At 41.1% G+C, this 24,752-nt stretch overlaps 1 protein-coding gene across 1 annotated transcript; it reads right to left on the bottom strand.

Annotated features, from left to right (window-relative positions):
* Positions 1-1,318: 1,318 nt before the first annotated feature.
* On the bottom strand, positions 1,319-18,601 carry KCNG4 (potassium voltage-gated channel modifier subfamily G member 4). The gene is made up of 2 exons (XM_065662022.1): positions 17,852-18,601; positions 1,319-2,104 (listed from the first exon to the last, which is right to left on the bottom strand). The coding sequence occupies exons 1-2, from the start codon at positions 18,599-18,601 to the stop codon at positions 1,319-1,321; spliced, it is 1,536 nt and encodes a 511-aa protein (XP_065518094.1).
* Positions 18,602-24,752: the final 6,151 nt, after the last annotated feature.

The raw sequence follows: 24,752 nt of genomic DNA, 5'->3' as shown, positions 1-24,752 counted from the left end.
TGTGTTTGTACATCCACGTGGGAGACAGGTCACAACACTGGGAAGCATCCCCTGTGCTCCAAATGTCATTGTACCATGCAAGAGCAGTGCAGATGGTAAAGGCACATTGCACACTGACTCTCTCCAGTTTTCTTTGGGATATGCTTTATTACATATCTGAGATTTTACTTCCACTTTCTGTTCATTATAGGATATCCGACTGAGATGGCTAAATCCTTGAATGAATCTGAACACAATTGTAAAGGGAAGTGGGAAAAGTAGCTGAGAAGGTTGGAAGGAAAGACAGCAGAGTACAAGGGCAGTATGTGAGCTGAAGGATCAAATTACAGGACAAATGATCCCCTTCCCTGTTTCCTTAATTTGGTTTTAAACAGTATGCTCTGTAGAATGTAAAATGCAACTATTTCTCATTTATACTCCCACTGCCTCTATTCACCTCATTCTTTACCCTTTTAATGCTTCTGAGCTATCACCTCATTCTCAGTAGTTCTTTTCTCTTTCTTCCAGAGAAGCCATTCATCGTTCAGTAAAAAAGATAACACCAACTCTTTTCAGTATGGTCAATAAGCTTTTTTTTTTTTTATTCCTTGTTATTTTTATTCCTTATTATTATTTTAAATAAGTATGTGAAAAAAAGTTTGGAAACTTTTGCTTTCTAGTATGAAACATTCACAGTTTGCACACCGCAACTGCACTTCAAGCAAATTTTCTTGCAGACACTATGTATTTCATACAATAGCAGTGCAATTTGTTACTAGTAGGTTGATCATCTGGCTACAGGCAAACTTTGAAAGCTTCCACATACAGTGCTTTTACTTTAAGCTTATTAGTGGCTTTAGATACAGAATTCATTTTTGTATTGAGGCTTCTTCTGTATGCCTGGTGGATGAGCATTGTACAAACAACACTGGTGCATAGCCCTGAAAGAATGCTTTCTAGTGCTTGGCTCAAGATGTTAATTGCATGAACATTAGAAGCTCAAAGGCAAATAAAACAGTAAGTGTATTTGTGCCGACAGAAGCTGTTTTGTTTGTTACTCATTCAATATTACGTATTCACCAAGATGCATGACTGGCAGAGTTTATTCTTATTAGTTATAAAGAATGAATACTTATTATTGAATAGACTCTGACTTTTGACATCCTCAAAACCTCCAGCTCCATAATGATGTGTTGGAGCTAGATGTGTTGGGTTGAGTACTTCTTATACCTATGCTGGCACAAAGCAGTGTTGTAACTGGTGTTGTTGCTTTGCTATTGTATTATATTGACATACAGATGTGTATAAATCTGTTCTTGGGAATGCTTTACAACCAGGCTTATTTCCCTGTGTAAATGTATTTAATTGGTGATGCTGGATCCTCCAGGATTAAGCTATCTGTCTCATTGAAGGTGTCACTTTCACCAGAGTGATTGGCGTTTTTTACTCTGTTTAGCCGAGACTGCATTCGTTCATGTTCCTTTCTCAACTCCGAGTAGGAATGGGAGAAAGTGTGGAATATTGATGTCGCAGGAAAAGACATGATGAGAATTCCACTGAGGATGCTGCTGAGAGCCACCATCTGGCCTGGGACACTTCGTGGTACCATATCCCCATACCCCACAGTGGTCATTGAAATGATGGCCCACCAGTAAGAAGCAGGTATGCTCGTAAATTCGAGCACCTTCCCTGATTCATTCTCGGCGAGATAGACCAAAGGAGAAAACAGAGTGACAGCAACACATAAGAAGAGTAAAAGCAAGCCGAATTCCCGTGTGCACCTCCGAACTGTGAGGCCCAAAGTCTGCAAGCCCAAGGAGTGTCGGGCAAGGTGCATTACGTATAAGATCCTCAGGGCTCGTAAAACCCTTAGCACCAAACTAACCTTCTCCAAATATGTGTTGCTGCTTGGCCTATTGTCCTCCTCATTTGAGTCATCCTCTGAGAAGATGAGGGAAATGTAATATGGTGAAATAGCCAAGAAGTCAATTATATTTAGGGGTCCTTTGAAGAACTGACATTTGCTCCTTGCCTGAATGAATCGGAGGCAGAACTCGAGGGAAAACCAAGCCACACAGATGGTCTCTATGACGAAGATGTAATAGCACTTCTGGGAACACTCACCCTGACACAAAAACAAAAAGAGAATTAAATAAAAGAACAGTCTGTGAACCAGCATCCAAAAATACTAAGGAAGAAGCAATATGCACTTGTTTGAGTCACTGGTACCAGAAACAGGCAAATCCCTAGCAGGTAGTTGTATGACAGTCATCTTTCAGTGGTGTGTAGACAATAATGAACACACGAAATATCCAAATGCACGGATGCATCTACTTTTTTATTTTACATAGAATCATAGGGTTGGAAGGGACCTAAAGCTCATCCAATTCCAACCCTGTGCCACTGGCAGGGACACCTTCCTCTAGACCAGGTTGCTCTAAGCCCTGTCCAACCTGGCCTTGAACACTGCCAGGGGTGGCAAAGAATTTCCTTCTAACATCTGGCAGGTTAAAGCCACTCCCCTTGTCCTGTCCCTACAGACCCTTGTCAAAAGCCCCTCTCCAGGTTTCTTATTGGCCCCTTTAGGCACTGGAGCTGCTCTAACGTCTCCCTGGAGCCTTCTATTCTCCAGGCTGAACCAGCCCAGCTCTCTCAGTCTGGCTCCAGAGCAGAGCTGCTCCAGCCCTCGCAGCATCTGTGGCCTCCTCTGGACTCCAACAGCTCCATGTCCTTCTTATGTTGTTGCCCCAGAGCTGGATTTAGGATTGCAGGGCTTGTATTCCCTGAGTACAGTAAAGGGGGAGAATCCCATCCCTCAACCTTCTGCTCATGCTCCATTTGATGCTGCCCAGGACACAGTTGGCTTTCTGGACTGTCAGCACACACTGCTGGGATGTGTTGAGCTTCTATTCTTATTACGTTGCTTCTTCCAATCTAAACGAATGAAACTTATCTCTGTATAAAGTCTTGGCATGCAGCTTGTAAGTTCCAAATAAGTCTCACTTTCTACTCTCTAAGGGAAATCAATTTAAACTTGACTGGTTTATAAGCCTGTACAAAAATCAGCTTTTCTTTGAAAGATTAATGTTTGAATGTCTCTGTAGACTTCTGGTGCTGTTTGATGCATGGTGTTTTCACAAATGCTGTGTGCACTGGTGCAGTTAAACGTTGTTCAGAGATACTTACTGAGTCATTTGGATCTTTGGCTCAATAGTGCCATATATAAATTTTGTTTCTTTATGTGCCTGAAAATGTTTTATTCTAAAGGAAAATAAATATCCACCCAGTGGCTGAAACTTGCGTTGAAGTCTCCTCTTCCAGTTTTGAGGCCCCATGCTACAGGAAGCATTTCCTTGGTTCTATTACTGAAGGAATTGCTTTAATTGAACTACTTTGAACTTGCGTTCATTGTTTTCCTGAGCTACACTTAAAAAAAGAAAACTTCTTTTGGCCTATTCCAGAGAAATGAAGAGGCAAATGCAAATGAACTTGGGCAAACTTTGTCCTTTAGTGATGGGCAGCCACTAGATCGCATCCGTCCAAAGAGCAAGTTAACAGATGCACAAATCGATTACAGGGGCTGAGGTTTCTGCTTACTGTATTCCAACTGGCAAAGAGCAAACCAGGTCCTGCCACCATTTTTCATGTTATAAGAGGTAAGAAATAGCAATGAGAGCAGAATATACTGCTTGGCAGCTGGACACCTCCCCCTTAAAGAAACGCATTGTTTAAGATGCTGATGTCACTGTGTTCTTACACACCCTGTCTATCCTGTTGATAAATACATTCCTATACCGGTTCAGAGACTTACTTAATATATTCTTTAGAAACCTGGTCTTGTGATTGGACTGATGCTGTTTGGGTTTTTTCTTTTTCTTTTGAGCATTGTGAATAAGTTTATTGAAGGATTCTACTGAACAGGTACTTGTAAGATATTTTCAGTGATATGCAGCTGTTTACATGAAGTTCCTGCATCAGTGCAAATATTTGGAGTACAATTTAAGTGAACTAGAGTCTTTCATGGACTTCAGCTGACTTTGAAGCACTTTCGTGTGCACATTACCAAAACACTGGCATATGCAGTGTATGGGCTCTGAGGTTTTGGTCAAGATGAGAAATCTCAGCTATAATTGGGAACCAGGGGAAGGGCTTGACCAGTATTGCAACCCTTTGAAATTCCAGGCCGGACCCAGAATACGGGTTGTCACAGCATGTTCCAGAAAAAAAACTAATGTAGGAGGTGGTAATTTCATTTTAGATTTTTGAAAAATAATATTTGGCAAATAGCTCTTTCCAGCTACAGCTGAGGTACATGAGGGCTCAGCAGGGTTAAAGAGTCTTCTCATATTCTTGCTGAACAGTGACTTGCATCTCTGAGGTGTTCACAGCTGCCGAAGAGCAAGCAGAATTAGTGATTCACACAAAAAGGACATGGAGCCGTTGGAGCAAGTGTAGAGTAGGCCACGAGGATGATCAGGGGCTGGAGCACCTGCTGTATGGAGACAGGCTGAGGAAGTTGGGGCTGTTCAGCCTGGAGAAGAGAAGGCTGCGTGGGGACCTCAGAGCAGCCTTCCAGTACCTGAAGGGGGCCTATAGGGATGCTGGGGAGGGACTCTTCATCAGGGACTGTAGTGATAGGACAAGGGGTAACGGGTTCAAACTTAAACAGAGGAAGTTTAGGTTGGATATAAGGAAGAAGTTCTTTAAGGGTGGTGAGGCACTGGAATGGGTTGCCCAAAGAAGTTGTGAATGCTCCATCCATGGCACTGTTCAAGGCCAGGTTGGACAGAGCCTTGGGTGACATGGTCCAGTGTGAGGTGTCCCTGCCCATGGCAGGGGGGTTGGAACTAGATGATCTTGAGGTCCTTTCCAACCCTAACTATTCTATGATTCTGTGTTGAAGGACGATCCGTGCAGATAAAGGACTTCCTTTTGAGATGGCGCAGTGGCCATGTCTTATTCAGGAATCACTGCAGACCCTTGGTTTGTGAAAGGCTTTTTGTACCCTCTGTAGAATAAAGTCAGAGCCTCTGTATGTGTTTTTCCTGACTGCCTGTCTCTGGAATTAAGCAATTTAGAGGAGCAGTTCCTCATATAGTGTTATCCATTCTCACAGGAAATATTGATTAAAAACACCACAGGAAACACATATCCCTACTACTAATTAAACTTGTTACCAATGCTGTTATCCTCTGCATTGCAGAGTGTCTGTTGTGACAGAATTACTGCTACTCTCAGGTGTAACAAGTCTTTTTGTTCAGGCAGTGTTTATGTCATTGGCTATTTGAAGCCCCCCAGGTAAAATGGTAACATATTCCTGACATATGTATTTTCCTTGCCTAGCTCTCAGAATGATTTAGCTCTGTAATGCCATTTGGGGATTTTTCCATTTTCTACACAGTAGACCATCAAGATCATAAGTTATCTCTTAGTAAGCATTGCCAAAGGTAGTGGAGACTTGGCCCTGCTAGAGGATCAGGTTGTAGCTCCATTTGAAGTCATTGCCACGGTCATGCCTAGACTGCATTGATGTTTGCAGTCTGCTGACTTGGCTTGATAAGATTGCTTGCAATCAGCAGTTGTGTTATGCGGTGTTCACTTTCTTTGATTTGTAAGTTAGTTATACAGTGCAGACTGGGCTCTGCACAGACCTGCCTGGGGTCACTCTGGTGATGTGATCTGGGAATTAGTCATTGTTGCTATCAAGGTTGCTTTTATTTTGTAAATGGATTGAATGTCCGGTACATCTGTTGTTTATTTACCTTTATATATTTTCAGGTGACATCGCTTTCAAATCATGATGTTAAGTTTTGCTATTCCTTCCTTGGAAAATGCAAGAAACAAACTGTTGTCTGCTGTAAGTTTTAACCATTAACATTTCGGGTGTCTTTTGAAATGAGCACGAAATTTCAAGGTATAGCATTGTAAGGACTGCTTGGGAGATTGTTTATTCAATTCTTGCCATCCTCAGCTGCCTCAGGATTCCCAATGGAAAGTTACATACACTTCAAGAAAGCAATTTCATGCAGTCAGCTTCCTAAATGCATATCTCATTTTTCAGAAGAGTGTCCTTCACATCAAACTTTTCAGGAGTGTTACTGTGCATTTTAGTTTTCCTTGGTGCATAGTTGTGGATGTAAAGGACAGTGAGCTCTCCCCTGTTAGCACATTGTCTGTTTTGCCCTGTTTCTCTCAGAGGGAATTGATTTATCCATGCAGCATGGTAGTTTTGTATGGAGGTGACTGCCTTGAGCCCTAGAAATAATGCAGCTGAGCTACACTTGCAGAAAGCCTATTCGCACCATTACGTAGTGTAGATGTACCATGACTTATTCAGTCCATATACAACATCTGCCAGAGACTTCCAAGCCTCTTTCTCTGCCTGTCCTTATTTCTCTGTCATCAGTGTCTAGATAAAGAGTGTAAGAACCTCACTCTGTGGTATTGAGAACATGCTTATTGATTTCACAGTGGGAGATAGATTTCATCCAGTGAGCTTGTATGTGAATGTTTTATATATTAGCAATATTTGTATATATTATAGAATAAATCTGGTGTGGTTTATCTATAATACCCCTCTCTAATCTCAGTCGCTTTGAAGATTCTTGATTCTTTTGAATATCCTGTTCAAAAGCAACACATATTGGAATAAGAGGGGAAAAAGAAGAAATGTTAACTACCAAAGCCAATTTCTGTTTCTGTCAGTATTTCTGATGATTTTTAGATCTCAGAGTGCTTTATGTGCCCCTTACAACTGTTGTCCATAGAACAGGCAGAATAACATTCTGACTTTAAAATACCATGTTCTTACCTAAATATGGCTGCTTGTATGCCAGTGGTAGATTTCAAATTTGCCATTGTTGCAATTCCCATTAGATGTTAGTTACTTTCAGCAACTTCTCAGATTATAGCCCAAATGCTGTGATCCACGAAAGGTTGTGTTTGTTGGGTTTTTTTTTTTTTTGCATAAATGGCCAATAAACCTATTTCTGTGCCACAACTTCTATATATTTCCTCTTTTTGAACAAAACAAGCACATTTCAGAAATCCTAGCAATCAGTGCCTGCCAACAGCAACCACAGCAAACAACTCCCTCACATAACCTCACCATTAGCTAGAGCAGAATTCTCAGCTTCTATTTTCAGATCTTTGAGACAAATTTGACACTGACCAAATTTTTCCTTCTGTCCGCATTTTTGCACCCAGAATATCCTGGTGGAGTGGAAGGAAAGCTCCAAGCCATATGGTGTTGACTGTGAACACGAGCGAAAGATGAGGTTTTATTTATCACTGACCACAACATATTTCAGATGGGCTTTTCAACATAATACCTTGACATGTTTTACTCCACCATAGCATTAATCAGTACTCAAACTGATTACTCAGACAAATCAGTAATCATTGACTCTGATGGGAGAACAGATATCACAAAAGCCGCTGTGAGTGAGTATCTAAGTCTTTATACTCTATTTATCATGCAGATTTACTTTTGAACAATGCAAGAATTTATCAGGATTTATAGAATTTTTCTCCAGGTGAAATTCTATGAAGTGTGATGTAAATGTAATAAAACACATGCCTGGTATTGACCATGTGTATGAAAAGAGCATTTGGCCCAGCAACAAAGGAGACATTTTGTATGCAAAAAGATACTTACTGAGCCTGATGCCTGAAATATTGAGTGATTTCTTAAATTTATAAACAGTCTCAAAGAAGCAAAGAGGCTGTTTGAAACTTCTGTACCATCAGAGATAATCAGCAATTCATGCTTCCTTTTCATTATTGCCTTCCTCTGTATAAGTCAATGGCTTATTTTGTGTGTCCTCTTATGCGCTGGAATGTTTATAATGTTACAGTGAAATTGCTCATTTTGCGATACTTCTATTAACTTCTCTTTAGATATGAAAAAACAGGCTCACAGTAAAATGTAAGAGCAGCAGTACTGAGTCTGCTTAGCCCAATGCCTTCAGTCACAGAGGTGAGTTTACAGAAAATTTACTCGCTAACTCTTGAATTCAAGCTAAATGAGCCCGAGATTTGTGCCACTCACAAGGTAAATAAGACGAATTTCTTGTCCAAGTGCTTTCTTAGTTTACCAGGAAACATTACTTAAGGTGTAATGACATCTAGGATAATAGAAAAATCAGATCTCAGAGTTATGCTGCACTAACCTATCTTACAAGAGGTATAAATCTCATCTAGTGAAAATAATATCTTTATATGCGTCAGTAATTGTAGCAATGCCTAGGGAGAATGAATCAGAATTTCCCCCCTGGAATATGTATCTTGTCTATCCACCTTGGTTTTGAGACGCAACTCACTTTGTTACATTTTCTAGACAAGGAAAAAGGTATTATTCTATAGATAGCTGGATGAGAACACCCATGAAGTACTCTTGTGCCTTCAGGGTCTGCTCTGTGCTGGCCATTTGTGTCCCACTTGGTTGCACTCTAAGACACTTTATAATTAAAATATGCTCTGTAAAATTTGTTCTGAATGATTACTTGATTTGCCAATTTCCTACTGCAAAGATTTAGCCCAATACCTTTTGCAGTGGGTATTTAGTCCATTGTAAGATGTTTTTCTGTAAATGCTGAAGTAAACACAAGCCAGTGTTAATCTGTATCTTATAAATCACACTCTTCAGTGTGCTTCTCTTATAAAACACTTTGAGGATTCTAAGCATTTGAACCTGAGTCTGCTTGGCCTGTTAGCAGCTGACAGCTGTGTTGCACACCGATAGAAAAGGTGTCCTGTTTTATCTCTGGTCCTCTCACCATTATCAAACTGGAAATATCAGAAGGAAGCATGCAAAGTTTCTGTTAATCTGATAAAAATGGGGAAAAATATCCTGCTACTCCCATTATAGTGAAAGTGCCTATATTCTGCCCCTGTACTGGGACAGGAATTGCATGGGTACCAACTTTCTGCTTTGTTGTGGCTGACTCCAGGTGGAAGTTCACTGGCAGCAATCTGAACCTTTTTTCCGTGGTGTGTAATTTAAGATTTCACACAATCATAGAATCCCAGACTGGTTTGGGTTGGAAGGGACCTTAAAGCTCATCCAGTTCCATCCCCTGACATGGGCAGGGACCCCTGCCACAGGCAGGGACCCCTTCCACTGGAGCAGCTTGCTCCAAGCCCCTGTGTCCAACCTGGCCTTGAACACTGCCAGGGATGGGGCAGCCACAGCTTCTCTGGGCACCCTGTGCCAGCGCCTCAGCACCCTCACAGGGAAGAATTTTTCCCAAATCTAAACCTCTACCCTCTTCCTCTACCCTCTTCTAGTTTAAAGCCATTCCTCCTTGTCCTTTCACCATGTGCCCTTGTAAAGGGCAATCTTTTGATAGGGTGGGTCTGAGGTATAGGGCAATTTCTCGTGGTCTCCTTTCTATGCTTGCCAGTTAACACTGTTCATAATAATGTTAGTTATTTCAAGTGTTGTGGCAAGTAATCTATTTCCTAGTTAAATAGCGCAAGTTGCACCAGTGCTTGTAGAACACTTTGCTAATGCGTTCTGCTAGATCAGTATATGGATCCTTTCAGAATCATGTCACCCTTAATGATTAATATTTCCAAAGCTTCAGAGTGGAAAGCAACCTGTACATCAGCAATATGAGTATATTTTGCTTATACAGCATATTTAGGGGAGAGGCAACCAATATTATTTATGAAGCCAATTTGATAAAAGTCCTTGAACCCAGTTAGAAGTAACGATTGAACCATGGTATGCAAACACTGTTATTCCCAGGGTACATTTGTGGAAACCAGCTGGCTCTTCATCATTAAACGAGTACGTGATAAACAGAAAGGATCTGAAACCTCTTCCCAGCTATATCCAGCCTAGATGCAGCAGTGGTTGCTTCCGTGTAAAGGCTGTGTTGGTGTTCAGTCACCCATACTAAAAAGTCTCAAAGCAGGGAAGGAATTAATAAAGCAATATGCTTGACTCTTCTTGATTCAGACTCCTTTTGGAGTCTTAGAGAAGACTTTCCTTAAACATAGGACCTGGATCTGCTCAGCACTCTGCATTCGAAAGGTAGGCTGCCAAGAACATCATCGCTCTCACCAGAAGTGTGCCTGTCTCTTTGGCTGATGCAAGGTCACAATTCACATCTGCTGAACCTACCCTGGCACTTCCAGATTTTGTTTGGCGCATTCAAGTATAGCCAGTTCCTGCTTCCTCTGATCCACACACTGGTTTATGGACAGAGGCCAGTGTCCTCTGAAGTGGTAGCAGATGGGACAAGCTTGTGTTATGGGGATCGACCTGCCTTCTGCCTGCTTGTGCTACCCAATGCTAAGTAGAGAGGCTTATCTCAGCAAGACTGCTCTTCTTGCAGTCTGGCCTTTTTGCCCACTCAGAGATGAAGCATTCAGCCCTCTATGTGGAGGATTTAGGAGCAAAACTGGCAGGAACTTTCCTCTCTAAGCCCGAGGTTGGCATTTCCTGGGCAAGGTACTGTTTTCTAGCCTTTTGCGCTTCTCAAGGTTATACGTGTACAGTGCATCCTGGTTTATAGCAACTCCCTAGGCAGTTCCCTCTGTGGAAAAAAACATGGGCTAACGTAACAGTGAAAAAACTATCTTTGGTTCTTCCTTTTGTCTGCCCACAAATCCAAGGTGGTGGGTCTACAAGGTGAGGCTCCAAGTGTGGGTAGGCAGGAGCAGAGGCAGCAACATACTCCTTATTAACTCTGGGCTGTTCTTAGCAGGAAATGAACAGATGCAGGGGAGAAATCCCTTTTGGCTGTAAAACGATGACTCGGTGAGGAAGTGTTGTGCCAGTCTGTGTACCTGGGGCCACGGGGTCCGGCTGCAGTGCTGCAGGTAGTGCTGAATCACTGCGACCGCATTGCTGCTGCTGTTTGAAAAATTAAACCATGCTCTGCTGAATGAAGTGGTGTTTAGGGAGAACTTGAAACCCCTGTGTTGTGGATCGCTTCAGTACTTGGATTTATGGTTACAGACTGGTGCAATAAAATCAAAAGGTTTACAGCCTGCTGAGAAAGAGACTGTAACCTGATTTACAGAGCGATGAGCTTGTTAAAGGAGTGCTGCGTATTCTGATCACAGAACGATCTCCCACTCACTTTGCTTTATGGGAAGGAAGCCTAGACTTATGAATGCTATTACCATAACTAGTACAAATGAGGAAACTAAACTAAGACTGGGGTTATATTAGTGTGGACATTACAAAGAACAGAGAAGGAAATAATTATCTGTGTGTCCAACACATAATTTTCTTCTCTGAGGCAGAAGTGTAACTGAAATAAAGTATTTCAATTGACTTTTAAACTTGGGTCCCTATTCTGTAAACACTGTGAGAATCAATCTGAAGAATCTGAGTTTGATTTAAACCAATTGGTGATCCGACAGTATCTGTGATAGGAGAAGGATGTGAAAGAATTCCCTTCTTGTTTTTCTAGTAAGAAATTGAACAGGGTTAATTTTGTAACTGAAGAACAATTTAGTTGAAATAACAAGGTATTTATCTGGGGCTTAGGAGGATGACCTTCAGTTTCAAGTTTTGCTGCTGATCAGATCATTTGCTCTGCTACTATTTCTTCTCGACTTCTTTCCTCATTGCTTTGTAAGTTCTTTGGAGCAGAAACTACTTGTTATTGTACCTGTGTAGTACACGGTGTACCGTGGGGTCCTAAATATGGTTGAATCTGATATAAGGGAAAATGCTCATGCTAATAGGAGGTGGTGATGCTGTGGGAATACACAAAGCATATGTAGTGCATAACCCTGATGCTGCAAAGAAATTAGCAATTAGGTTTGCTCAGAATTAGAATACTGCATTGTGAGTTTGACTGCAGCAGAAGGCTGAAGAGTCCTCAAAGATTCCCATCGCATTCAAGGAGGAATTTCTAAAGCACAATTTTGGGTGGTTAGTCATTTTTAATACTTGTTGAATTATTGCTATGGACTTGGAGGGTGGATTGATTTCAAATAGTGTTTTCCAAAGATAAAGTGCCTCCCTCAGAGGGAACACCCGTCTTAAGGAAGGCATTTATTAAGTAATCATCTGAGCTGAGCCCCTTGAGATGAGTCAAGTGAGGAAAGCGAACAGAGCATTTTTCTATTATAAGCATCACAAACCTGAAAGCGGCAAAAGGGTAAGAAAAGCCCGACTCCCAGCAAGGAACGTGTGCTGCCACGCTGAATAACTGTGGATTGACCTCCAGCTGCAGAGCAGCTGGAACAGCTGGGTGTCCCCCCAGGTTAGCGTGCAAAGCCGGGAGACTTAGTGCTCTTGGGATACAGCCAAAACTGGATGAACATAAGGCACACTAATAACATCTAATTGTGCTTTCTGGACATTGGACCATGCACTGGCAGAGCCAGCCTTGAAAGCTGTGCAGAATCCATGTGTTCATGGGAATGTCAAGACTTCCTCAAGAAAATTGTTTTCTGTGGCAGTGAGGATAAACTGAGATGCAGATGTTCAGCAGTGCCCCCCCCCCCCCCCCCCCATTTGGGGGTCATTACTTAAGTCATATTAAAGACTTAAGTAATATGAACTTCATCAATGTCATACATGTTAGATTTAATGCTTAAATATGTAACTCTGTTGGCAGATGCTTGAAAAACAGTCACAATGTGGAACTATGAAATCAGAGTCTTAATGGTGCAATTTCAAGGTGGAAGCTTTTGATGTTACTGAGCAGATATGCAAACCTCAAAAGGCAGATCCCATAAGGCAACGATTTCTGTATATGTCAAAGTCCCAGGCCTGAATATTGTGATTTCTCTTGTTTCATGACTTCTTATGTCATATCTTCCTTCAATTGTTATTAGTTTAGCTAGTTCAATCCACAGAACAAGTAAGTTACCTGGACTCTCCTGTGTCTACTGCTACTGGAAGTTTTTATGTGCTTTGGTGAAGCATAATTTCCTACTTTAAAATGCTACAATACTTTCATGGTTAGAAGAAATCAGAATGGTACTAGATGACTAGATAACTTAGGAGAGTCAAGTGTCTGCAGTAAATGTCCTCATAGGAACTCAGAAAAATGTACTGAGCAGATGCAGTAAAACCAAAACATATCCATCTCTTTTGTTCCAAGTGATATGCATATACCAGTGTATTTATAGATATGCCTGTACACATACGCCTTTATAGTCTTACACTTTTTAATGAGCATTGGATTTTCTTTCTCTTCACAATAAGACCAACAAATTGTTTTTTCCTTATAAGGTAAAATTACTCCACTTTTAAAGAAGATGAGTTTTTCAGCAGTTTCCTCTAGTGTGCAAGCTGAATCTTCTGGTTCAGTACCAAACAGTGAAAAACATAAGCCAGTGCCTTCAGAATAATGGTGTAAAATGGAAAAATTGAAATGCTTCTATATATATTAGGTGTTGGGTTCTTTCTGCTGTGATCATGTTTTGTGGATTCTTAGTGCAAGTGGAGTCTAAAGCCTTGCCCTTTTAAAAGGAATTAGATTTTCATATAATCAGAAGACCCCAGGAATGGGAACTTTAACAAGATGAATGGTCTAGGTTTCAAGATATGATCATTAGATCTGGCAATACCGGTTGCTGCTTATGTCAGTTATGTTCTTTAGGTTACATACAGTACATAAAGCAGTTACAAGCTTCTCAAGGTCAGTTAAGAGCAAATACAAAAATGAGTAGTAACATGATCTGTCCAGTCAATGATCACCAAAACAGAGATGGAGAACAGAGAATAGACGTTTTCTTCTCCTAACCCACACCTAAACAGTGTTATCTGTTGGGAGACATCTACGCTGGGAGATTTGGTGGTTACCGGTGCTGAGGGGCAAGGAATGGAACTCTCTGGGGTTTCTTTTCTCCTTTCATCCCCTGGCCTTAATTTGCTTCCCTGAATGAAAAAGGACCTTGCTGTATCCTTTCTGCTGAGTCGTTTCTCCAGAGGATGCCAATTTTAGGGACTTAACTAAAAGAAATACCCCTTCCTAAGGAAAATCCCGGGAGCCCTTCAAACCAGTCTTCCTGTCCGAGATCTTCTGCAGTGGCTTTATTCCATAGTTCTGGGGTTTAATGATGTTTTTTCCACTGTGTTAAGTATGCTGAGCAGTGGCTATTTCAGTTACACCTCTTGGGTCCTGATTATAATTCGTATGTGGGACTGGGACTTTCAGGGGGCTTTGATGGGGCTTTTGCCATGTCTCTGGTGCTATGATCTTAATTCCTTTGAGGAAAATGTCTGTAGGTTTTGTTACTTCAGCTTTCTTATCCTATATGCATGGCTTCTGATTCAGATTTGTAGTTCTCTCAGGCTACCCATTCAGATCAATAATAAAGTTTCTCACCTCCAAATATGCCTTTCTGTATCTACATACACACATGCCTTGATTGCTGTATCTTTGTGATGCTATATTTACTTCCTTACTGAAGACAGTTTGGTCTCCATAAAGAACAGATGCAAATATCCTGGATAAGGACGAATTGCCATTGGAGGAGGTGACATTTCAGTTGTTTTGTGCCCAAATAACATAATCTAATGAATGAGCCCTCTTTCCTTAGCATCATGTATGATAAATCCTTCTGTATATCTGTTACATGGTCAGACTTAAACTTGCAATCACCAGAGATGCATATTTACCACTCTAAAATTTTCCTGAACTTTTGGCCACCTTTGCCCCAGGTCTGTTCACTCTGGGTTAGGATTCGTAGCAGGTGCTGATGTCACATATAATTACAGGGCTGTTTGCCCATCTGTCTGTGTTTTTCTTTCATATCTCTAATGAGGAGGTTCCTAAATGTCATTTGACATATTCTAGAGCATGTGCATGGTACCAATTATAATAACTCGGTCTTTATTTTACTTTCAGCTGTATTCCTGTCTTTAAGCTATCCCTCCCCTCCCTTGTCTGCTGCCCATGGAGGTGGCTCCTTCCCTCCCCTCTGGTTGCTAGGGTGACTGGGCTTCCCTGATGTGGATGCTCTTGCCTTGGCTTGTTGCCACCTCTCCGTCTCCCGGAGACTGGAGTTTTCCCTTTCCCTCGGATGGTGACTCCTGTTTGCTCTTCCGCCTGCCCAGGCAGCTATTCTCCCTTCTAAGCAGACCTGGTTTAGCAACTGCTAAAAGGGATTTCGTGTGCCTGCAGGGTGGGATCAGCCGAGCCTCTGAGTGAAGTGGAAGTCACCTTGTATTATTTTTCCTTTATTTTTCTGTCTCTGATCCTCCTCCTTGAGCTGCCCTCCAGACAGTTCTCACTCTTAATGTGGCTGTGATGATGAGAAAAAGGACCCTAGAGTGGTGCATTTGCAGCAGAGGTAAAGCCTTTTTTTATTTGTATTTCAGAATGGATAAATTCAATTTTCAGTGTTAGTGACGTTGGAAAACAGACCCTTGCAGTACTTGTAAGCACATTTACCATAGAGGTTTTGCCAAGGTTTAACTCAAAAATGGCTAAACCTCAGGATAAGAGCATCTTTCACACATGTCTAAATTCAGGTGTGGAATTACAGGTTGTTCAGAAACTTTGCTGAAGGAATTTGGCTGTTTTCTGTTGCTGGGCAGACAGATACTGTGAGATCTTTATGTTCAGCCCCAAAAGCCAGAATTTCAGATTCTGCATGCCTGTCCCAGATTGCTGGCAAATGTAGCCCTCTCTTAGAATCACTTTCAGAGCTGTCCAGTGACCAATTCTGAGTAGAGTTGCAGTTTGCCTGGGTATGACTCAGCCACAAACAAGCAGTAGTGGGTTTAGTCAATTAAGTTCCCTGAATTTTTTGCCCGTTCTAGCTAAAATGCTCTTTTGTGACACCAATAAGAAAATTTTAGGTGTTACTAAGAATTTAAGGATGGAAATTTAGTAATTTTTCCATCCATAGGGATGAGAAAACTACTATTTGGCAGTTCATATTTCCTGCTTCTCCACAAAGCATGGGTATTTTGTCTTGTATATTCCCCTATGTTTTCTCTGGCATAACTTGAAATTATTCAAATACTAGGACTTTTACTACTTTGTCCTATGCTTTTGGGGCACAATGACAAAGTGCATTAGGCTGGTGCTTCAAGTGTAAATGAGGTAATGCTTCCAAGTATTTGGATAAATGTTCTTTTCTCAAGTTCATCCTTCATCCTCTCCTTCGCACTTTAAACATTCCATCTTTTGAGCTTGCTTTTTAAAGTAGTAAGATCTATATGCAAAACTAGAAGTGTTAATGTCATCTGTGTGTTGTAGGAAGTCCAGGAACAGCAGCTAAACTGTAGCTACCAGATATAACCCTCAGCATGCTTCCCTTTCTAACATACAGCTATTTTTAAAACACACAACATATTACATCTAGCTGAGCACTGCAACATTATGTGCTTGTTCTCTTACATGAAAAGTATTTATAAAAGCTTCTTGTGCAGTGGCTGGGAAATGAAGATAAAATGCATCGGGCTACTTCCATTAACAAAGTTAGTAGGAAGCACTTGGTAGAGCAGAGTTTGTAACGTTTTTACATCTATCTGTAAGAAGGATGTTCTATATTTAAAACACTTCCTTGGAAGAAGCTCTGGAACAGCGTTACAGTTTTTCCTGCCAAAAGTAATAGCTGTGGAAGGCTGCAACAGCACTAGACTTATTACTGAAAGGTAATAGTCTTCCCATGCAAATGTAAGTTAATATTGAAGGGTTTAAATGGGACAGGGAATGATCTTTAATTTCAGCCTTCTATGCAGGCCTTAGTTTCATTCGAAGACACCAAATATTATAACTTATCTTCACCACGACTGTGCTGCTTTGATTTACTGCTGGAACAATAAAACATATGCAAGTTTTTGTATTGTGCATGCCGTGCTGTGCTATAAATATAAAAATGACTTTTTCATTGATATATGGTACTCTGAGGAGTATCTTATCTTACAGCAGTGGTTGGGACAGAGAGTTTGTTTGACCTGGATTTTCTTAGCACTTTTGGAAGGGCAGTTTTCAAATGAAGTTCAGGATTCATTAAAGAGATTAGTCAAGGTTATTTGATGAATTTGAACATTACTGCATCTGAAATAACTTTGGATTGTTACTTCCTCTGTTTTATTATTAAAATAACAAATACTTAAGATGCTGAAAGTTTCACAGCAATGTTATAGAGAATTCTTCATGTATGATACAGGCATGATTGGTTTGCCCTGAATTAGTGTGGATGAGTTACTTGAAAATGTTTGAAATGCAGTTAGCAGTTCACATAGTATTTGTCATTACTCTTAAAATATGTACGTATATATGTGAGCAAATACAGAATTCTATTAGCATAGAAATATGATTTTTGGAGGCACAGCTTTTAAGTACCAGTATCTGCAAAAATGCTTAACCTGTCTCTCATCCTTTAATCTTTATGCAACTATTAAAATGTAACATTATGACATTATAAAACTCAATGAATATTTATTCTTCTTTAAAGATTTGACTGCATTGTCGTAAGGGAAGATACCCAGCTATTTTGAAAGTTGTCAGAGGAAAATATTTCTCTAGCTGATGTGCCCAAAGAGAGATTGCTTGTAACTAGAAAGTAAAGTATGTTGAAAACTCCACAATGTCAGTCTGAGAGTCTCAGTGCTAAGAAGTTAATATAAGCTACCCCTGCAACAACTTCTTAAGAAGGAAAATTGGTGCTGTACCAGGGAGCTGCAATAAGTAGTCTCTCCAAAAGTTAGTGACATACTTTGTTCACATTATTCTTAATTGGATATCATTTTAAAGATGATAGAACTCATTTAAACCATTGTTGCATTTTCCGTTATAGACCATGTCATTACAGCAACAGTTTTGAACCTCATCGTTATCGATTTTCTGTAGCTTATCTTTTTTAATGATGTATGCCTAGCAAGGCAGACAATTTCTTTTAATTCTGTAGTTAGACCAGTTAAAAAGGACTTACTTACCCTGTCTTCTTCAGCTCTTAAGTCTGGCATTGTGCTAACACAAAGGCTTACAGCTGTGGTGGCCACAAAGAGAATGGAGAGACAAGCAAAGACTTTCCCTGGGAGTCCTGACTGGGGATTTTCTACCATATCTCTGAGTCTGTTCATAAACTGTCCAAATTTGGTTTTCTCATCCAAGACACATGCAGCTTCTTTGCTCTTCCGAAGTTCCTCTTCTTTGCGTACCTCTGCCAACTCCTGCAGTTTTTGAAATAGTTTTCGAAAGCAGCAGTTCTCCAGGTTGGATTCCTCAATCCCCCAGTATCTCAGCTCCTCCTGGAAAGACAAGGCACACATGTCTCTTAAAAGCATCAGCTTCCCTGCTGCTAGAAAGCTGACGATCATCCCGAAAGCATTGGGGTTCCTGTCAAAGAAGAACTCGTGAGTGTCTTCATCGTAATCATCACACAGCTGAATTATTTCTTCGTAGCTGCTACAAAACTTAAGTTTGCTCAGTCTGGTTAGGGGAAATTCATCTAAAGTGCTCCAAGGTAGCAGGTATTTGATGCCTCCAACGTTTATCATAATCTCTGTCTTCAGATCAACTGCGGAGACATGTTCAGGGTGGTAAATCCTCCTAGCTCTTTGGTAATGGACCCCTTTGACAGGAGGGGTTTCAACGGAGACAGGAAAGAAGTGGCTCAAGGAATTACAAGAAGTGTAGCTAATGTTACTATAGTCTTGGTCACTGCCTTTGGAGAGAATAGGCATGTCTAAGAGTTCTCACTGGGACATCCAAACCGGCATCAGAGCAGGGTTATCTGTCAAGCAAAAGACATAAGAAGGAGGAGAAAACATAGCAGAAGTTATTGAAGAGAAAAAGTGTTCCAGGATAAAACACAAAATTAACGAGTGCCTGTTTAGTAAGTAAAAGTCACCTCTGTGCTTCTTCCTGAAATCTGCAGCCTGTGAATGAGATATGCTTTGCAGCCTCATTGGTTGTCTGGCAACACACAGGCACGGAGGAGAGCTAAAGCCTCATTCAGAGTTATCGCAAAGGACTGGATTCCTGTGAATCTAGATGCGATCAGGTCGGTTTCTTTTCCGAGCAGATCTCGGTCAATGTTAGATCAATGTGTTTTCCAGGGTTTGTTGCTTTGCTTTCTTATTTCTATAAACCCTTAAATACACGCTAACTCAACTAAGCTGCTTAATAGTTATTAGAGTGGTCAATTATCTGTTATCAGCTGGATACAAAGTTCCTAATTGCTTTGACTTGAATGCTCAGATTGCAATTCTTCTTCCTGTCACTGCATGCCTGTTTTGCCTGCCTCTCGGGGTTATTGCGAGGATTAGCTAGTAGATGTTTTTAAAATGCCTTAAGAGGTAAAGTGTTGTATAAATTATGACTATTCTTTTCAATCTGGTCTCCTGTCATCACAAATGGCTGAGATGATATAAGGAACGTTTGCCCACCCCTGAGAAAACTTTATTACACAGACAGAAAGCAATGTACTTCATCAGTCAGGAGGGAAAAGCAATTGAAAGATGCCTCTCCTTTCACTTCCCCCTTTCAGGAGTAAATCCCTGCTTTTGTTCATAATCCCTGAAGATTCAAAGGCATTTATTATCCCAAATCAGTGAACTGCAAAAACTGCAAGGAAACTTCCCAAAGTTACTCACCACCGTGCCCCGGGCTGCTGCCTGGTACCTGTCTTCCCCGCAGGTGAAGTCCACATGCCGCAAGCTGACCAGCAGAAAGACCTGGGGATGCTTTACAATATGGATTGCATGAAAAATCACTATAGCACTGAGGAGATCGCAGCCTCTTTCCTCTTTCTCTTCTTCCTGCAAGGGAAAAATATTTGTATGAGTTCATGTACCATATGATGTACTGATAGATCCTTTGCAGAAGAGACCGTGTCCGAAGTGGCAGCTCCTCTTCTGGACTCCTGGAGCGTCCTGGTGAAATATGCTGAGTGAGAGCTGGTGGATCCTGCCCTCTCCCTGTCTATCCTCTGTTTCCCTTGGGACTGTCAATGTGGTCCTGAAAGAGGAGGGGAGAGGGAAGGGGGAAGGGCTTAGAAATAATCTCTCCAGCATCCCTTCGTCTATTCAGCAGGCAGCAGGCAGCAACTGGGTAAGTACATGGAGTACAAGGACAGTCTCCGACTAATGAGTTTTAAATGATAAGTAAATTCTGGCAAATGTACTTAATAAGAAATTTCAGTATCTTTTAACTCCTTCCATTGTAGTCATACCAGAGTTGCTTGCTTTGGAGACACCAGTCAAATTCCTCAGGAGCAGTTTCCATGTCCTGTGTCCCTCTTGAAACTGGGATTTGCTCTTAAATAACCCTAGAAGGAGTGGATAGTTGGTTGGGTCCAGGGATGCTGGGCCTCCACATTCTTTTAGCTATTAGGGAAGTACTTTCTTCCCATAAAAGAAAGGGTCTCTGGCTTGCAAAGAAGAGATGCTAAGCACTCTTTTTCCAGATCTGCAGTGCTTTTCCAATAGCCAAGAACTTTTACCTTTCTTTATAGATGATGGAAAATCAAGCACAATCCTTTTCTCACTTTTCTCATACATGGCTGTAGTGGAGTGAGCTTGCTGTGATGCTTTTACGTTCTCTACTGCCAGCACGTGCCTCAGTCTCAAGTTGGGGTAATGTGGATTTGACCTGTATTCTACTTGCTTGGCCTCAGTCAGAGGGTTCAAGAAACTGCGGTTAGATCACATTGACAAGTACCTTCTGTGGTACTTCCAAATGCAGTAAGAAATGCTGAATGCTATAGCTTATGTCTGTTTCCAGTGTGGCTGAAAGCACTGAAGCTGCTATAACTAGAGGGGTGTGTGAATCTGTAGGATTTACATATCCCACTCTGAGTATGAAGGTCGCATGGATAAGTGTTATGAGCTTGGATCACAGAGCTGCTTTTCTACCATTTGGACAGTGGGTACAGGATGCAGTGATGCCATTTGCTTTCACTGGGCTAGTTACCCTTGTAATGTGTGTGGGACTTGGGCACTGCTGAGCTGATGCTCCTCGGAAGCAGATGCTATGGGTGTTTATCAGTGCTGAGCAATGCTGTGGCACAGCCTAGGACTGGATGTCTTTGCTAATTGGACTTTTAGGCACATCTCTCTTGGTCCACGTGGTGCCCTGCAGATTAACGTCTTATCAGGCTTCACCACTGGGGGTTTCACTCAAGTCCTAATTATTGCATCCACACAGAAAGACCAGGCAGATGCCTGAAGGCAACTGCGTTCTGGGAGCATAGCTCAAAATCACTTAAATCCTACCACCTTTGTGCAAGATGCGGTTTGCTCTGCCTATCAGTTTTTGTTATGGATTATTTCTGCAAAGCAAAATCAAACCTATTCTAATTAACTTTGGGTGTATTGTTACACAAAAGGATAAAACTAATTAGCATTTCCTTCTCACCTTGCAAAGCCCTTGTGTGGTGGTGTTAAATGTTCTATTTCTGAAAGCAGCTGACAAGAAATTAATAAATCCAAAACCATGAGTAAATATTGTACATGAGTAACTTGAGTGTTATTTATTAATTCATATTCAGGAAATACATCTATTTTCATTTTTAGGCCTTCCCTTGCAGTACTGCATACTCCAATATTTGCTTTATTGGGATGTGCAGCTTCATCTGTAGCTAGATCGGGATCTCATTGCCAGCTAGAACCGTACAAGTATCTGTCAGTCAGTCCATAGGAGTCATCTGTCTTCATAAATGAGACAGAGAAAGGATAGAAACATTTTTATTTGAATTTTATTAAGGGGAGAGGAAGCCACCAAAAAGAAAAATACTTTATTTGGTGCCTGAGCAAGTCAGGCCCTGAACCCAGCTCTGAAGGGCTTAAACATTCAAACCCAAAGCTATCCTTCCATCCTGGTTAGTCTCTGCCTTCTGCTCTCCTGGACCCTACTCCCTTGTCTGTATGAGATCCTCCTCAGTAGTGGATTACCTCAAACTACTAATGTTGACACCACAAAACTGAAATCTCTGCCCAGGAAAGAAAGGCACATTCCTGGCTCAATTCTAACCTCTGCTGACTCATTTGTTCACCTTTCTTATTGTTTTCTTTTTCATAATTATTGCTGTAGTTTCCCTGTTAAATTCCCTTTGGATTTTCTTTATTTAATATGAAGTTTATAATCTTTATTATCTTTTTCCTTTCTGTATTTCCCTTGCAGTTTCTGGAATTGCTCTCCCTTTGCTCCTTAGCCATCTGGTCATATCAAATTCTTTTACATGCCCTTTATGCCTTAAGTGCAGGTTCCATATGCTTTGTTTCTTTGTTGACATGAATGTCATCGCTGTCTCCTCCCTTTTGTTCCATTGCTTTTGTTGTTTGGCCATTCTACTATAATTTGTTTTAGAGCTGCCTCTCTCATCCTCTTTGTACAACAAGGGCAACACACTACTTCTGGGAGAAAAGCTGAGCAGAAGTGGTAGTTCTTACCCAGATGGCTCCAGGGACAAGGCAATTGCAAGCTGTTGTACAGCTGTCTAATCTGAACTAACCCTTGCCCTGTGTAAACCAAGGTTAAAGCCCCAATCTGAACTGTGTGATAATTGATAGTGTAACTCGCTGCATTCAAATTCAAACACACACAGGATCTACTAGGCTGGCTTGAAACCTTGTGGGTATGACGGTGCAGTTAACGTCGTGTTCCTGTGATGTGAACAGGAGAATCTGGTGACAAACACCCGTTATGAAGGGCAGATTTTTCTTACACAGTTCAAGAATTAAACCATTCAGAACTGATATTTGGGTATTGATGATAGTGGAATGCTGTAGAAGACAGGAAAGGCAGTGACGTTCACTATCACTTGCTTACCTGTGATTTCATCTTTTGTATTTTGTTCTCTGCAGTTATGCCAGAATCCTTTATCAGGCAGCACATACATACAGAATACAGACATAAAGAAACAAGCACTTTTTCCTCATAAACCACATAATAAAACTGTAGAATTTATTGGCACATGATGTTGTGGTGGCCAAAAGTGTAATATATTCAGAAAAGGACTGAGCAAATTTATGCAATGATGCCCCCCAGTAGATCAAACATCTGGCATGGGAAGTCAGTAACCCGTAGGTTGCTGGGCAGCAGGGTGGGTATTTTACCACAATGTATATGTTTGCCCTGTTCAGGTTTTTTCCCTCTAGATTTTGAATAAATGATTGTCATGGTTTAAGCCCAGCCATAACTCAGAGCCACGCAGCTGCTCTCTCTCTCCCCCACCACTTCATCCCCCTGGCTCCTGGAGGGATGGGTAGGAGAATTGAAAGGCTGTAACTCCCGTGGGTTGAGATAAGAACAGTCCAGTAACTAAGGTATAACACAAACCACTGCTGCTACCACCAGTAATAATACTGATAAGGGAAATAACAAGGAGAGAGACTACAACCGCTCACCACCAGCAGGCCGACACACAGCCTGAGCAGTGGTCTAGCCCTTCTGGGTAACTGCCCCCAGTTTATATAGTGGGCATGACGTGCTATGGTATGGAATACCTCTTTGGCTAGTTTAGGTCAGGTGTCCTGTCTCTGCTTCGTCCCAGCTTCCCCCCCTCCCTGGCAGAGCATGAGGCTCACAAAGTCCTTGGTCAGAGTAAATATTACTGAGCAACTACTAAAACCATCGGTGTTATCAGCGCTGTTCCCCGGCTGACAGTCAAAAACACAGCGCTGCACCAGCTACTAAGAAGGAGAAAAATGACTGCCACTGCTGAACCCAGGACAATGATGTACACGGGGGCTGCACAGACCTGATGTGACCCTGTGGAAACCTGAGGAGGGTGGTCTAGGCTGTACTAGTTTGGTCATGTGTTTCTGGGTTGAATGTGCGCTACTTACAGTATTTCTCTGTTAAAATAGCAAAAAAAAGCTAAAGACAAAACTGATTAATATGTATGCACACATATATATATTCAAGACTAATGATGTTTGTATGTAATGGGAAATCACACAAAGAGGTAGACTGCACACTGAAATTGTATGTGCTTGCCGGTCTTCCAATCTGCAGGGAGCAGTCATGTAATTTAATAAAGGCATTGCTGTCAATCTTCATTCCTTCCCAACTGGGCTTTTTGTAACACTTAAATATAACACGAAGATAGCTACCTTGCACTGGCATATATAACGGAACACTCATTTCAGGCTTTTAAAGTCAGAGAGAAAACAAAAGTGTAAATCAAAACAATTATATAAGGAAATATGAATGCATTGAAAAAGAGGTGCAAAATAAAAGGAAAGAAAAGAATTTTAAACACCTGTACTGTCTTCATTCCTTGGTTTAGAAATTAGCCCGGTGCTGAATCTTCAGTAGGTGCAATTTCATTACAAAATCATTGGGTGTTGTTTCTTTTATTAATTGAGTATACAGACTTTTGAGGGCTAATTCTTTGTTAAACATCAGTGTACAGACCTGGCCTTTCACAGGTTCTTTGTGTTTGTGCCAGGCGAACTGTTATGATAAATAAAATAATTTCTCATTTCTTTGCAGAGCACTTGACATGGAATTGAAAAGAGCATTTTAACACTCAAAACTTAGTTTAAACGCTTCTATTTTCTTCACAGGTGGTTAACAGTTCTGGAAATAATTGGATTTAGATAACCTTGTTACATGGAATTTCAACATCTTTTCAGATCCTTGTGTTACTCACTGGGCATAAAGAATAGCTTAACCTTCTTTTCTTAGTTTGATTATGACATTACACATAGCAAGGTAAACTTTCAGGATTTATGGCAACATTTTATTCAGTCCAGAAGTATTAGCTTCATGTTCCTGTTTATTTCCTCATAATTTGTCTTTATAGAGCAATAGAAATACCATTTCTTGCCAAATGCCTAGTTTGTGTGGATAATTAAATTGACAATAAGGGGTTAGATTTACCTCTTC

Source organism: Lathamus discolor, chromosome Z, assembly GCF_037157495.1.
Source record: "Lathamus discolor isolate bLatDis1 chromosome Z, bLatDis1.hap1, whole genome shotgun sequence".
NCBI lineage: Eukaryota > Metazoa > Chordata > Aves > Psittaciformes > Psittacidae > Lathamus > Lathamus discolor.
Note: the sequence above shows the minus strand (reverse complement) of the source record. Positions and strands in the feature narration are given on the sequence as shown.

What these genes read in the sequence shown, in the direction of transcription:
- KCNG4 (XM_065662022.1), bottom strand. Translation starts at nt 18,601, where the DNA reads ATGCCTATTCTCTCCAAAGGCAGTGACCAAGACTATAGTAACATTAGC. An exon ending in TAAGAGCTGAAGAAGACAGG is followed by an intron (nt 2,105 to 17,851) that starts GTAAGTAAGTCC and finishes TTTTTGTGTCAG; the next exon opens with GGTGAGTGTTCCCAGAAGTG.